Source organism: Nicrophorus vespilloides, unplaced genomic scaffold, assembly GCF_001412225.1.
Source record: "Nicrophorus vespilloides isolate i.1.1-1 unplaced genomic scaffold, Nicve_v1.0, whole genome shotgun sequence".
NCBI lineage: Eukaryota > Metazoa > Arthropoda > Insecta > Coleoptera > Silphidae > Nicrophorus > Nicrophorus vespilloides.
In genome coordinates this window covers 315118-328754 of record NW_017097871.1, presented here as the reverse complement: position 1 = coordinate 328754, position 13637 = coordinate 315118, and the positions used below count along the sequence as shown (strand labels likewise).

The 13637-nt window shown below is 33.9% G+C and overlaps 4 protein-coding genes across 7 annotated transcripts; 2 read left to right on the top strand and 2 right to left on the bottom strand.

The window, feature by feature from the left end:
• The first annotated feature begins 2038 nt into the window (after nt 1-2038).
• LOC108561294 (helix-loop-helix protein 13) lies at nt 2039-4955 on the top strand. Of its 4 annotated transcripts, none has more exons than XM_017919164.1 (5): nt 2039-2498; nt 2563-2711; nt 2775-2889; nt 3165-3373; nt 4767-4955. In XM_017919164.1, exons 1-5 carry the CDS (start codon nt 2440-2442, stop codon nt 4874-4876), a joined length of 642 nt encoding a protein of 213 aa, XP_017774653.1. In that variant the 5' UTR covers nt 2039-2439; the 3' UTR covers nt 4877-4955. The 4 variants fall into 4 exon arrangements, with proteins under 4 accessions (XP_017774653.1, XP_017774652.1, XP_017774651.1 ...); XM_017919163.1 differs by having other exon boundaries at nt 3162-3373; XM_017919162.1 differs by having other exon boundaries at nt 2775-2910.
• Nucleotides 4872-6627, bottom strand: LOC108561293 (protein msta-like). Its single transcript, XM_017919159.1, has 3 exons — nt 6429-6627; nt 6162-6375; nt 4872-6112 (listed from the first exon to the last, which is right to left on the bottom strand). The coding sequence occupies exons 1-3, from the start codon at nt 6562-6564 to the stop codon at nt 4960-4962; spliced, it is 1503 nt and encodes a 500-aa protein (XP_017774648.1). The 5' UTR covers nt 6565-6627; the 3' UTR covers nt 4872-4959.
• Nucleotides 6628-8835: 2208 nt separating this feature from the next.
• LOC108561290 (putative gustatory receptor 28b) lies at nt 8836-10214 on the top strand. The gene is made up of 2 exons (XM_017919157.1): nt 8836-10056; nt 10107-10214. The coding sequence occupies exons 1-2, from the start codon at nt 8962-8964 to the stop codon at nt 10158-10160; spliced, it is 1149 nt and encodes a 382-aa protein (XP_017774646.1). The 5' UTR covers nt 8836-8961; the 3' UTR covers nt 10161-10214.
• Nucleotides 10203-12139, bottom strand: LOC108561292 (40S ribosomal protein SA). Its single transcript, XM_017919158.1, has 3 exons — nt 12067-12139; nt 10803-11373; nt 10203-10617 (listed from the first exon to the last, which is right to left on the bottom strand). Exons 2-3 carry the CDS (start codon nt 11343-11345, stop codon nt 10234-10236), a joined length of 927 nt encoding a protein of 308 aa, XP_017774647.1. The 5' UTR covers nt 11346-11373; nt 12067-12139; the 3' UTR covers nt 10203-10233.
• Between the last annotated feature and the right edge of the window lie 1498 nt (nt 12140-13637).

Genomic DNA, 13637 nt, shown 5'->3' with positions numbered 1-13637 from the left:
ACGGAAATACATGCTTCTAATGTACTTACTTTTTTCATTTGTCCACATATTATTTACCTATGAAAATATTCGTTTGACGGAGGAATTAGAACCAGGGAGACATAAAGAAAATTCTACAATTTTGCAAATGTTTTTGAAATCAATTTCTTTTGCTGTAAAATGTTCAAAAATATCAACCCATCTTTGATGTCAGTCAGGGCTTGTTAATCTGTCGTCATTCGTCGATATTTTTGTTTGTGTCGTATTTACACATGAAACTTCATCAAACAATTCACTGTCGAGTATATTTACAGACCAATGATGCGAAATAAAAATATAGTTTTTCTCTACCTTCAACCACAAAGGGATTTCGTGTAATGTGACCCATTCAAACACCTATCTATGCACGTTTGATAAAATCATTGAATATTTTGGCTTGTATATTTTCTGATTTTTCTAACGTTAAAATCAATTATCTAATAACAATAGGAAGAAACTCATCATTTTTTCTTGCAACTAACTTTAAATTAAATTCCTTTAAAAGTATGGATTTTATTGAGATTTCTTGTGATTGAACATTCAACTCAGTAGAACTTGTTTTTGTGCGGTACTTTTTTATGCCATACATGAATTCCAACGGCGTTGAAACCATTGTAATGTTTTCTATCAGTGTGCATATGTTCAGCTTGCTGAAACGATTCTGTTAGTCGATTTTGAACCAATTCATCACAAAAAGATGCGCGTTTTGGATTATTACGAGTAGCAGTGAATTATGTATGTGCATTTTGAAAATTTATCCATATGTACAAAGAGAAATTAAATGTTTTAAAATGTTTCCACGTATAATTATTATTTTGTTATTTATTTTATGCGTTTTTTTTATGCGGTCTCTTTTACGGTTTCTTTTATGCGCCCCCATCTTCCGCACAAAAACTGTTGGCTAATGTTTTATTGAAAAAGTTTTTCAGAATTTTGGAACATTTTCCAAGATTCAAAAAGTATAGTTGAAAAATTCTATATAAAGCTGTTAAAAGAGTTAGCCAGCAAAACACACTGTAACCAAGAAGCTTTTTATATTGAAGCTCTGCGTCTTCTCATAATTATTTGAACTCTTCTACTCGTATTGCGTAAATATAGAAATGTAAATAAATGTTTACTAATATCACTTTAATATCTATCGGAAGACAATCTACAGCACTGCTTATGCAATTGTCCAATATGTAGGCACAACAATTAACTCCTATCAATTTATGTTTACTTGATTTTAGAAATTAAATAAATTTAGCAATGAATAAAGGACTGTCCTCTTAAATAAAGGACGTATGGTCACTTAACAAATAGTACATGATGACACATGACCATAAGTTTCGCTTTTGACGGAACAGACAAGATTTTTTAAAAAGGAAAGAAAAAGCTTTTTTTCCAATTTACAGCAAAACAATAAAATATATGCATAAACATATAACTTACCTTATGCGTATTTTTTTTTGTATAACAATTTAATTAAATCTATGCGGTAAGTCTTAAATGTTACACTTTTGAAGTCTGTATACAGTTTAACTTCGCTTAACGACTTTAATCCGTTCCAAAATTTCCGGATTTTTTCTCGTATAGTGAAACACGTTTCCCATATAAACTAATGTAAATTCCGTTAATCCGTTCTATGCCGGAGAAAAAATAGTATAACTTGGTCTCGATTTTTAATAATTTTGTTTTTCATATCTATGGTTATTATTATTCTTTAGCTTTTTATTCGGAAATATGCCAATGTTATTAAATTTTACACAAAAAAATAAAACACAAATAACAATTTTGAACACAAGTTTGAAAATTTTGTAATATGGTAAAAACCATGACTTACGAACAAATTCGACTTACGAACAACCCTTTTATTAAGATAATAAAATAAAAATCTTAAATAAAGTTATTACAAAATCAAGTTCTAAATGTTGGAGGCTATAGTGTAATTTTTTAAAGGTTTAATTTGTTCTATAAACTTTTCAAATAATTTATTACAAAATTTTTTGTGTTAGTTAAATTGTCTTGAAACAGAATAAATGCGTACATAACGCAAACAAAATTAGAATGTCTGGCGCGTATTGATTCTGTGAGCGAAATGTCCCTTGCGCTGGATGGGCCTGCAGTTGATGGCCAATTTATTTCGCATCAAGGACTCCGACTGCGAAGAGAAAAGAGAAACCTGTCAGGAGCAGAGGCCCGTTCAACCCTGCAATTTGCCGACGACCAATGGGCTTTCAGCTTAATCGCTATTGGTGCAACCCTCCGCCCAAAATCGATCCGAAACCAACAAAATCCAACCCTCCGCAACCCCCACATAACAACGAGAAAAAGAAGAGAGAATCTAGCCCGAGCGTATAAATAGTAAACCCCCTGGGGATCGACGCTCACTTCCGTTTTCAGTCATCCAAGTAGTGTAAAGTGGACTTAATTGAGATAACCATGAGCTCCAGCCGTCAGCATTCCCAACTGCCAGACAGTTCCTCATCTCCACCGATTAAGTAAGTGGTGTTCGTTTCGTTTCTTTTTTTTGCACCAGTGTTTGATTGAGGATTTTTTCGTCAGTTTACAGTATGGTAATTACAATGCCACCGATGATTTGTCCGAAGAGGAGCTGTCCGAGCTTCCCAGTTGCGCCTTCGCCGGAAGAAACTCCGGGAACAACATGCAGCATCACTACCTGACCAACATGCATCACTCCAACCATAATAATGGTATGTACAGTTCGGTTGCATTCATGCGGAGATTGTGAATTAATTATATTTTGTCATCTTCAGTGGATGCAGGTCATTGCGGCGGCAGCGGTTCTCTGAACGGCGAATATTACTCCAACTCTCCATACAGGGTGCAAAGACACGCGGCCAACATCCGAGAGAGGAAAAGGATGCTGAGGTCTGCTATTGGACCCACCGGGTACTCTTTTAACTATTGATGTTTTATTTAATTAACTTAACTTCCTCGGATCTCTAATAATAATCTAATACAAATGAACTACAAAATATGTCATTTTATTCAATATTGGACATTTCATTTTTTAATTAGTCATTTTTAAGTATCAATTGTGAGTAAATTAATTTACCTAATGAAGATGTCCGAGGGTGTTACTTGATTCTTTCAAAATGTATTGTAGAACGAGAGATTTTTAATTTTGATGTCACGTACAGCAGTATAAACTCCGCGTTTGATGAGCTACGGATGCACGTTCCTACCTTCCCTTACGAGAAGAGGCTCAGCAAGATTGACACCCTTCGATTGGCTATCGCCTATATAGCCCTCCTCAGGGAAGTCCTGACTGCAGACTGCGATCCCCTCACCTACGTGGAACGTTGTCTTCGAGGCGAAATCAAAGCGGACAGAGCTAATTGGAACACAAGTGGTCAGTATAAATTAAAGTTTTTCTTTAAATAACAATTCGTTAATTCACGAATTAACTTTTTCCCTTTTGACATTCAAAATATGTTTATAAAATAATAACTTCGCGAAGCGGAGTTTCATTAATGATTACCTTGGTAACAGATCAGTTCAATTTAAAGTATGCAACCCAACATATTAATTAATTGTTATTAGCAATAATTATATTTGTTAACAACTTTATTTCCTAACGGTGTCTTCATGATGTTGACTATATTTATACGAACAAATATTAATTTTACTAAATTTCAATTTGGATGCATTATTACAATTACTAAGTTTAAGTTCCGTAACGCTGCTCTACATTATTATTTTTATTTGAACAACAGGTGTGGCTCTCTCCATTTTTAATATGAAAGACTACTTTTGGGAATACCGTATCCCCTGAACACATTTTAAAGTAAACAAAATAAAACAGTTAATACTTCAAATACTTTATTTATGATCAAGGTCAATTTGAGATTAAATTTACGTATTTAATTATCGATTTGATGATGAATCTTATCATCAATGTGTTGGATTTAATTCCAATTATATATTTCTACTAATTCAATAATTAGTTACATAAATAATCTACAATTTTGATCTTGGGATTTCCTCTTTAACAGATTTTTCCTCTGTATTCATATTGTATACCAATGGGGATTTTACCATAATATTAATGATAATTGGTTCATATAATAATCAACTAAAGCGTTGAATTAATAATATTTATTAATTAATTCTTTTTAAACGAGGTGCTTATTATGGATAATATATTGAATATACGATTAAATAAATTATATTAGTTTCAATAATTTAATTAATTGTTCAAAATCTATTTTTTATTTTATATTTATTTTAATATTTAAAAAGTAAGAAATTAAATAAATCAAAATTAACATTGCGCTGATAATGAAAATATTTCATAAATTTGCACTCGGTTTCATTTTGATATTTATCTTTGCTGTTTACAAATACCAATTTCTTATAGATTACTTTTATTTCCTACAATCACGTATACGTTGGAAACAAAATTGTTCGTTTATTCATCAACATGTTCTTCTCAAAAAAACGTAGTTTAAATGAATCAATAATATTACTATTAAAAATACCTACATTAATGAAAATCGATTATTTTATAAAATCATACGTAACGGCTTTATTTATAGATTTCACAAATATAATTTAACATAAAAAGTTGCTTGATACAAGTGAAATTGTCATGTTGAGATCGATGTGTATCGAGGGGCCTGAGAGTGTTTTACTATATTGTTCTAATTATCAGAAACAATTGAATTATTATTGTATGTAATAATATAATAAGTGTATATATTGTATTTGTTATGTATGGTACTAATCTACTACTATAATTGCAGATTTAACTGCCCGTTTATCTTGGATCAACTGGGAGAATCTGGGGGTGAATCCGGGTAGGAGAAGTGCTTTAACATCGCTGGCCCTAACCTCCGACAACATGAACCATTGATTGTTAATTTCACTTGCCACGTGTGCAATAACAGAATGCCAAAGATTGTTAATTTTTTGAATAAAGTTTTTCGTTTATCCCGTTTACAATTCTGCGTCGACTAATTCATCCAAATTTTGCTCCAACTGCTGCTTAGCCATTGCTGCTCCCTTCCCCAGAGAATATTCTACAGAAGTCTCCGGCTCCAACAACAAAATCCGCGACGAAACATTCAACAGCTCGATTGCCTCGAGAAGCTTGCACCTAAGTACCTCCTTCGAGATGCTATGCGTTCTGTATAAGTTCCTGGCTAGAAGAATGAGAGGTGCGTGCAGTTCGTAGAGAATTGTCCCTCTTAGCCTGGTGAAGCCGGGCTCGATCACGTCTAAATTCTGTAGTAGCTCCTTGCAGAGCTCCACCTTTCTCTCCAGAAGCAGATCCGGAAGCTCTTCCAGCTGATAACCTTCTACTTTTCCGTACATCTGAGCCAGAGAGAGTCTTAGGATAGTGTGGAAAGTGTTGCGCGGATGCAAAACGCTCCTATACTTCTTGTACAGTGTTTCTCTCGCTTCAATCGCTTGGCTCGCATCCTCCACGCCTTCATCGACGTTGTCCAGATCTGCTTGTATTGCTTCGTACACGCGCATCACAGCTGCAGCGCTTGTGCTGAATTCGCAATGAGTGCATTTCCATCTCGCATCAAAATCAAGCGGACTCTCTGAAATGATAACTCCGTTGTCGCACTTGGAACATTTCAATGTACCCATGTGCGTACCCAACTCAGTAGGATCTTTGCACCTGGAACAAGCACAATCAAAGTATTTGCTCTCTCTCAGATGCTTCTTGCGCACTAAAGTCGGATTCAAAGCGTAAGTGTAGCTCGAGAACAATTCTCCACCTTCTGCAACCTTCACAGAAGCCCTCGTGACAACACCAAAATCGCCGCCCCGAATCGAGTGACTTATATTGGATACACAGTTGTGCGAAAGTATCGCCAATTTCGGGTAAAGACAACGTATAGAATAACCGCCATTCGTGGGATGAGCCTCGAACGCGTTCACCTCAAGTATTCCGCAAACTTTATGGATGAGCTCTTCCGAAAACCGATCCAATTTACACGGTCCTCTCAGGTAATCCACGACATTCCGCTGGTTGAAGCCCCAAACTGGCAAACCTCTCCTCTTTTCGTCGTGCGACTCCATCAGAGAGACTTCGCGTTCCCACCGCTCAGCATCCGCTTCTTTAGCCAATAAAACTCTGAAATTATCTGTGAATGAAATCATTTCAACAGATTCAACGCTCATACCTCAGAGGTGTGATGCATTCGAATTGCAGGCAAATCTGACTGCAATCATTCACAGGTTGGAAACCAACGCCGGCCGCTTCCATCACCCTACACTCTGCATCCCTGTGAGCTGCAACTTGCTCGCATTCCGCACCACACAAAGGCCATTTACACTTCGAGCATAAGTAGCTACAATCCACAGGGAAGTAACATCCCAAGCACATAGGAGGGTGATCTAAAAAAAATAATAAGTACAATGAAATAATACATATATTTGTAGTTTCTTACCGGGCTTTGGGCCGTGAGCGAAAGGAGTTTCTTCGAAGATAACATCGCCAGGATTTAGCACCACATGTGCCACCGCGTACCTTCCTACTATTTCGTTTTTCTCCACTCTGAACTTGTGTTCACTTGAAGACGCCATCGTCAATAATAATTCGACTAAATCCGGATCGGATTTATAAATACACCGAATGCACACGCACGAACGTAGAAAGATGGGAGTTGCGCCAGAAAAAATATATATTTTCGACTCCAGCATTTACATGTGCATATCCTAAGATATACAGTAAAAAATAAAGAACTAGCTGTAAACATTAAATAATGACTTAAAAAATAATCAAACAAATCTAATACAATATGAATCTATAGTCTTTCTTAAATAAATTGTTAATATTTATTTAAATATAATTATTTTTATAAATGTACATTTCTATTGTAAAATATTTTTAAATTTTGTCAGTAAGATACTTTTGTCAGCCCTCGTGTTAGTTTTTTTTTTATTCTACAGTAACCTAGTTTTCCAAGATCAATGTGATAATAACAATAAAAAGCCTTACAAGAGCATAGAAACGTCACAATTACATAAATTATGTCAGTTGACAATATACCATTCAATTGCATTCAATTTCGATGTTTTAAATGTTTTTCTCTAAAAGGAGTAGTATTTTGAAAATGCTCTTGATCCATTTTTTGTTCAAAGTTTTCACAATCACTTTTTACTTATATGCCCAGTTATTCTTTAATTTTGTCATTTATTTACGAATACATTTTAATGTTCCGAGTTTCTGATTCATGAGAAAATATTAAAATATCAATTGCTAATAAACATAATTCACTATCAATTATGTAAACATAATAAGCAACAACATATTATATAAAAATATAAAATTCGTAAATGAAGAAAGAAAATAATATTCAATAAAATTCATTAATGTACTTTTATTATTGACATTGACTGGTGTATTTATGTTGTTCATAAATTATGTTTCTTTTTTACATATTACTTAACAATGACATTAATAACATTATGAACACAGTATAATGTTATGAAACAACTAATGATTTCAAGAACGAAAGTAGAAAGATTGCAACTGATTGCAACTACACATTATAGACATGATTCATCTAGTGTATTCTATAGACTTATTACTTAAGTAAATTTTAATCCAATAACATCCTCGTAACAAATTGCTAATTTCTTGTGATAAGTTAGCGTGTACCTAATTATAACTAAAACAGGCTTATATAAAATTGACATACACCATGAATTATACAAAAACTAATAAAAAATAATATGTAAAAGACAAATAACCATTTTCTTTTATTTTATATGCTTATTGTTGTCCCAGTTGCGTGTATGTGTGCGTATCGGTCATTTCATTTTTCAATTATGTGTCCTATTAACTTATATGAATGAAACCCAGTTATGCAACCAATTTAACACATGATTTGAAAACAATATTTTAAATTATTACCCCCGCCCATCGCCACAAGATGGGTTGAACGGAATGGTATAAATGTGAGTGTGATGAGATTTTAACTATAGACCATACACTCTTCAGCTTTCAGATCAGATATTTCAGATACACCACAGAGCTACCACTGACTTCATAAAGAAATTAGCTGAAATGAAAATACCATTCCCAACATCTACAATATACAGCAGTATTAATGGCAATCGGTGGCAATCGCAAGCCCGATAACCGAAATCCCGACGTTCGAAATCCCGAGTGTATCGAAATCCCGACTATATCGAAATCCCGACTACCATAGTCCCGACAATGAAAAACATAAAATAATTTTATTATAGAATATTTTTTATTCTTAAGTTTTATAATGAATAAGTCAACGAAAAAAAAATACAATAATAATTAATATTATGTATTGTTATTAAGAATAAATGACAAAAATTAATAATCGGGCAAAAGAGCCATCGGCCTAGGTCTTAAAAGTATTTTTTTCAGTATTCGTCGTACTTATTAAAATATAGTAGAATAATTTAAAAATGTTATTGTAGAAATTATAATAATAAAAGACACTGTCGGGATTTCAATAGACGGTCTTTCGGTTATCGGGCTTGCGATATAGACCCGTAACCTGTACGTCCTTTATTTCTAAGAGCACTTATGAAACTGTGCAGTGCACAAACCAAGTAAGGAGATTGGAGACGCAAAAGAAGAATTGTTATTAATTGTTATTTTATCAATAATTAATACTTATGATTTATTTAAACATTATATATTTTGTTATTTAAACAATTATTTAATTCGGAATAAGAATAAACATAGTTATAAAATCCTAGTCTATTACATGTCTTCTCCTAGTTGGCTAACGTTCTTCAATAAGATTATGAATCACAAAAAAAACATATAATTTCTTGCATTCTATTACAGCATTAATTAAAGTGCGTCCGCATAAATATATGTGTCAATAGTCAGTTTGAACAGAAACTAATCAAGAAAATTACTTTTGTAAAAACGCCCACTTCCGATTATTAAAAAAGGGGGTTGTTACCTAATCAATCAATGTACGGGTAAATATGAATATTTCAGCACTTCAGTTCCAACCACTTGAAGAAATGGAAGAAGCGACAATGCCTATACTTCTTGTAGCTAATTTTCTCGGCATGGCACGCTTCTACAGCATAAGTAAAGGAAAAATAATCAACTCCTTTTTCTACTATTTTCGATTGGCAATTATCCTTGCCGTTTACATAATCGTCCTTGTCCTGCGAGAAATCTTAAAAACGCCACTAACGTCTAGCGGATCTATACCCACGATTGTTGAAGTGATGGACTTCTATGGCAGAATTCCTGTAACACTGATGACGATGGCCATCTTAAACATCTCTAACTGGCGTTTGCTGGAGTTCTACAAAGGTATCTCCAACGTAAACTCGCAATTCGTTAAGATGGGTTTCAAACTGAGATACAACAATTACAGAAGCCAAGTAAGGATCATGTTATTTTTGGTTCTCGTAAAACTGGTGCTGCAGCAGTTAGCTTTCGCCTTCGGTAGATTCGACTACTCTACACTGGTTCACTACGCTGTCGACAATATCAATTTTGTATTGCTGCACCTGACCAATATGATTTGGGCATCAACGGTTCTCTTGCTTAAAGAGAATTTCGCATTTTTGAACGACGTCCTGAGAACCTTGATGTACAGACAGTGCTGGGTGATCGATGACTACGTGAAAATCGAGCGACCACCAATCGTCAATCTGTTGAAACGATGCGCAAAACTGTACGACCGGTTGATCACGCTCAGTAAAACTCTGAATTCAGTTTTCGCGTGGATTCTGATAATGAATATTCCAATGATATTTGTCGAAATCATTTACAACACCTTCAGCATATGTCAGATGGCGCAAGGATTGAAAAGTCTGAATGCTCAAACCATCATCTTCGATCTACTGTATCTGATTAGCTTCCTGGAAATCACGATCCCCTGCATTTACGTAAAAGAGGAAGCCGACAAATTTGTCGGTAGACTTAACAAAGTCGATTTGAATTTAGAAAACAGCATCGAACTGGACAACTTGATGAGCAACCTCACCTTGCAGATTTACCACCAGAAGATTGGACTTAGCGCTCACGGAATATTTCCGATGGACGGCACCTTAGTATACTCGGTAATTATCAATAATCAATAGGAACTTATATAAAATTAATATTTTTTCAGTTCTTTGGTGCAATAACAACGTATCTGGTTATTTTACTTCAATTCGACCATTAGAGTGCAATTAGTTATGTAAAATTTCAAAGAAATACAAATATGTAAAAGTAATAAATCACTTTATTTTGAAAACTTATTTCCAACTTTCGGAGGCACCCCAGTTGGACGCTGGTGGAGCAGCAGCAGCAGCAGCGCCGGTCGGGTTCTTTTCCCAATCTTCTTGAACTTGATCGGCCCAATTATCCTTGGTGTTGAAGCTTGGAACAGCTGCGGGAGCAGCAACAGCTGGAACAGCGCCTGGAGCCAATGGTTCAGTACTGGCATCCCACGGTTCAGCAACTGGAGCGGTGTCCTGCCATTCAGTTTGAGCTTCGACAACTGGTTCAGGCTTGGCAACGGGCAATTCCTTAGCGGCTTGCTCGTCCTTCTCAGCTTCTTCTGGTTCACGGTAGAAGAAGAGATCGACAACGGTGTCCCATTTTTGGTCACGTGGGATATCCCCGCGAAGACGCAAAACCTATAATGAAAAAAAAACAATATTAATGCTAATTCAATAGGATACACATTAAATGTTAATATATTTGATTGAAATCAGTTGGAAAAATCAAAAATATATCATTATTTATCAATAATAAAGGAACGATTTTTTATCATCATGACAATTTTAAAATGTTTGTCTACTATTAGAGAACAATAACTTACTTCACGAGCCAAGAGCCACCACATCAAACCAATGCTGTGGGTAGCCTTGTTGTTGCATGGAATAGCAATGTCAACAAACTTCAATGGAGAGTCAGTGTTGCACAGAGCAATAACTGGGATGTTGACATAAGAAGCTTCAGTGATTGGTTGATGATCACTGACGGGATCGGTGACGATCAAAAGCCTTGGTTCACGGAAGGCAGCTTGGATCTGATTGGTGAACGCACCAGGAGTGAAACGTCCAGCAATTGGGGTGGCGCCGGTGTGAGCGGCGAACTTCAACACAGCACGTTGTCCATATGGACGAGAAGAGATAACGAATACCTCAGCTGGGTGCTCGATGGCAGCCACAGCACGGGCGGCCAAAAGAACCTTCTCCCAAGTGCGACGCAAGTTGATGATATGGATGCCATCTGGACGCCTCTTGTAGATGTACTGTTCCATGTTGAAGTTGGAATTCGATGTACCCAGATGGGTACATGCGGCCAACATCTTGGTCACATCATCCTCTTTCAGAGCTAAAATGTCTGAACCTCCCGACATCTTCACGTTTTTTTGAGTTACGACAAACCTAGAATGAACCATCAAACGGAAAACAAAAAATATTAATAAACAATTCCAGAAATAAATCCACAAAAACCTGATCAATGTAAATTGTATCAGTTGGAAGAATTATAATCACATAAGCAATCATATAATAAGGAACGAATTTTGATCATCATAATAATGAACATAGTTCAATTAAAATAATAACAATCAACATAATAACAATAATATGAGGTTACATTTTTATAACTTATAAAACCACTTCCATATTCACTCCCTCACAATTTCAAAATATTATCATTCAACATCTGTTTTAAATACCTTGTAAATGGTATAAACAAAATTCTAATGAATTCGTCAATGTTTTGTAAAATATAGTGGAACCTCGCTTAACGAGGATAATCCGCATTTGTTTATATAAAAAGCGTTCGCGTTATGCGAAACATCGCACGTTATGCGAGTCATTTTTCTTACAGTTTATTTTGCACGTTAAGAAAAAACCGAAGCTTATACGACTCAATCCTATAAATAAGAACATACTAGTTGCGAGGTTATGTATTGGATTGTGATTTTAAAATTAAGTAAAATCTGCTATTGTATAGCTAAATCAATGTAACTAAATATTCAATAACAATCATGAATATTCGAAATTGGAAGATTAGACAAAATCCTTTTAAAAACATGAAGGATGTCTGAGAAAAACGAAGAGTAAACTTACGTGCGTCAATGCCACAGGGAATATTTGAAGTGAAAGAACGCTTCGTAAGGGAACAAAGTGAACGGTTACTTGTGCTCAGCATTGCCAACATAACAAAAACAATTTCACCAATTTTAAATTTTCATATCTTACGCTGTTATAATCCCAAATTAAATTTAATTAATCCCTTCTGGACTTACCAATTACAAAATTGCTAAAGACTAAAGCTTAAATCGTGTTACTGCAAAAAATCTGATCCGAAACTCAGACCGAAACAAACAAAAAATCCAATATATGTCCAATTTAAATAATGAATTAATAGTAATTGTAGTAAGACAAAAATATCTTCTTTTTATATTTACAATCATATCATACAATGAAGCACGATTTCTTTATAATGTAATCATTTTTTTAGCTATAAAATATCGCAATTTCTGTTTGTTTTAAAATGGAAAAAGTCAATCTAGCATAAGCATAATGAAAACAACTGTTTATTGCAATTATTATTGATTTTACTTCACTGTGCACTTTCGCACAAGTCCTATACTTCATTCAGTTATTACAATGAGTTCACATACCCATAAAAAAGAAACCCATACCCATAAAGCAGTTTGAGAAATATTAATTGAAGATTGCTCCAAACTAAGAAGAGGATAATAATTTTGGAATTATCAAATTCAACCATAGACGAAGATAACGTTACTAATTTTAGATCAATTTATGAAAATAATGATCAGAAAAGTCTTTTAACTTTAATAAAGGCGAAAAATTTTATACAAAAACTGGAAATATTATTACTGCAAATAAATTCTAAAATATGGACTGCAAATGTGCCATTATATAAAATAACAAGATATAAATACAGGTATCCCCCGACTCCCGGACTAAAAGTTCTAACTTGTTAAAGGGTGATATATAGTAACAAAAAAATTAACTGTCCAAACAAAAATTCATAATTACTATCTGTTTTGTTGCATTTCTTTCTTTTGTCGTTTTTTATTAAATAATTGTGATGTCTACATTGAAAAGTATTTGTAAGTATATTATTTATTTTAATCTATTTTTTTAAAATGTATGCAGTTAGCAATTTAACATATATAAAAGTAAAATCCATGATAAAGTGTGATAAGATAAGTATATTTTGAAATTTTTAAAATTCCCCCGACTTACAAACAACCCTTTGGAACGGAACTAGTTCGTAAGTCGGGTGATACCTGTACAGAGATGTGATGAGTTTACTGCCTTACATACTAACTATTTACCATCACTATGCTAACGGTAAAAAAGAAATAAGTTTAAAATATTTTTAGTTATATTAAAAAAATACTTACATTTTTCACTTGGTTATTTATATATTTTTTAAATATAAATTAAATCATAATAAACTTGATTATTCGTGTTTACATTTCTTCATTTTAATTACTATTTTTTACATTAAAAATGTCTATAAAAATATGGACTTAATTTCCTCGTTTTTATTTTTTTAAATGTTACTATTTAAAGTGGTATAAGTCCACTAGGACCTAATAAAAAACTATATTTTCTTTAACAATTTTAATAATTATTATTGCATAATAAAATTTAACTGTTTT

Bases quoted from the DNA above. Each gene is read 5' to 3' on its own strand.
- LOC108561292 (XM_017919158.1), bottom strand. From the start codon at position 11,345: ATGTCGGGAGGTTCAGACATTTTAGCTCTGAAAGAGGATGATGTGACC. The intron at 10,618-10,802 runs GTAAGTTATTGT...TTTTCATTATAG, and splicing joins GGTGGCTCTTGGCTCGTGAA to GTTTTGCGTCTTCGCGGGGA.
- LOC108561290 (XM_017919157.1), top strand. From the start codon at position 8,962: ATGAATATTTCAGCACTTCAGTTCCAACCACTTGAAGAAATGGAAGAA. The intron at 10,057-10,106 runs GTAATTATCAAT...ATATTTTTTCAG, and splicing joins ACGGCACCTTAGTATACTCG to TTCTTTGGTGCAATAACAAC.
- LOC108561293 (XM_017919159.1), bottom strand. From the start codon at position 6,564: ATGGCGTCTTCAAGTGAACACAAGTTCAGAGTGGAGAAAAACGAAATA. The intron at 6,376-6,428 runs GTAAGAAACTAC...TATTTTTTTTAG, and splicing joins CGCTCACGGCCCAAAGCCCG to ATCACCCTCCTATGTGCTTG. The intron at 6,113-6,161 runs GTATGAGCGTTG...AGATAATTTCAG, and splicing joins GAATGCATCACACCTCTGAG to AGTTTTATTGGCTAAAGAAG.
- LOC108561294 (XM_017919160.1), top strand. From the start codon at position 2,440: ATGAGCTCCAGCCGTCAGCATTCCCAACTGCCAGACAGTTCCTCATCT. The intron at 2,712-2,774 runs GTATGTACAGTT...TGTCATCTTCAG, and splicing joins TCACTCCAACCATAATAATG to TGGATGCAGGTCATTGCGGC. The intron at 3,374-4,766 runs GTCAGTATAAAT...CTATAATTGCAG, and splicing joins AGCTAATTGGAACACAAGTG to ATTTAACTGCCCGTTTATCT.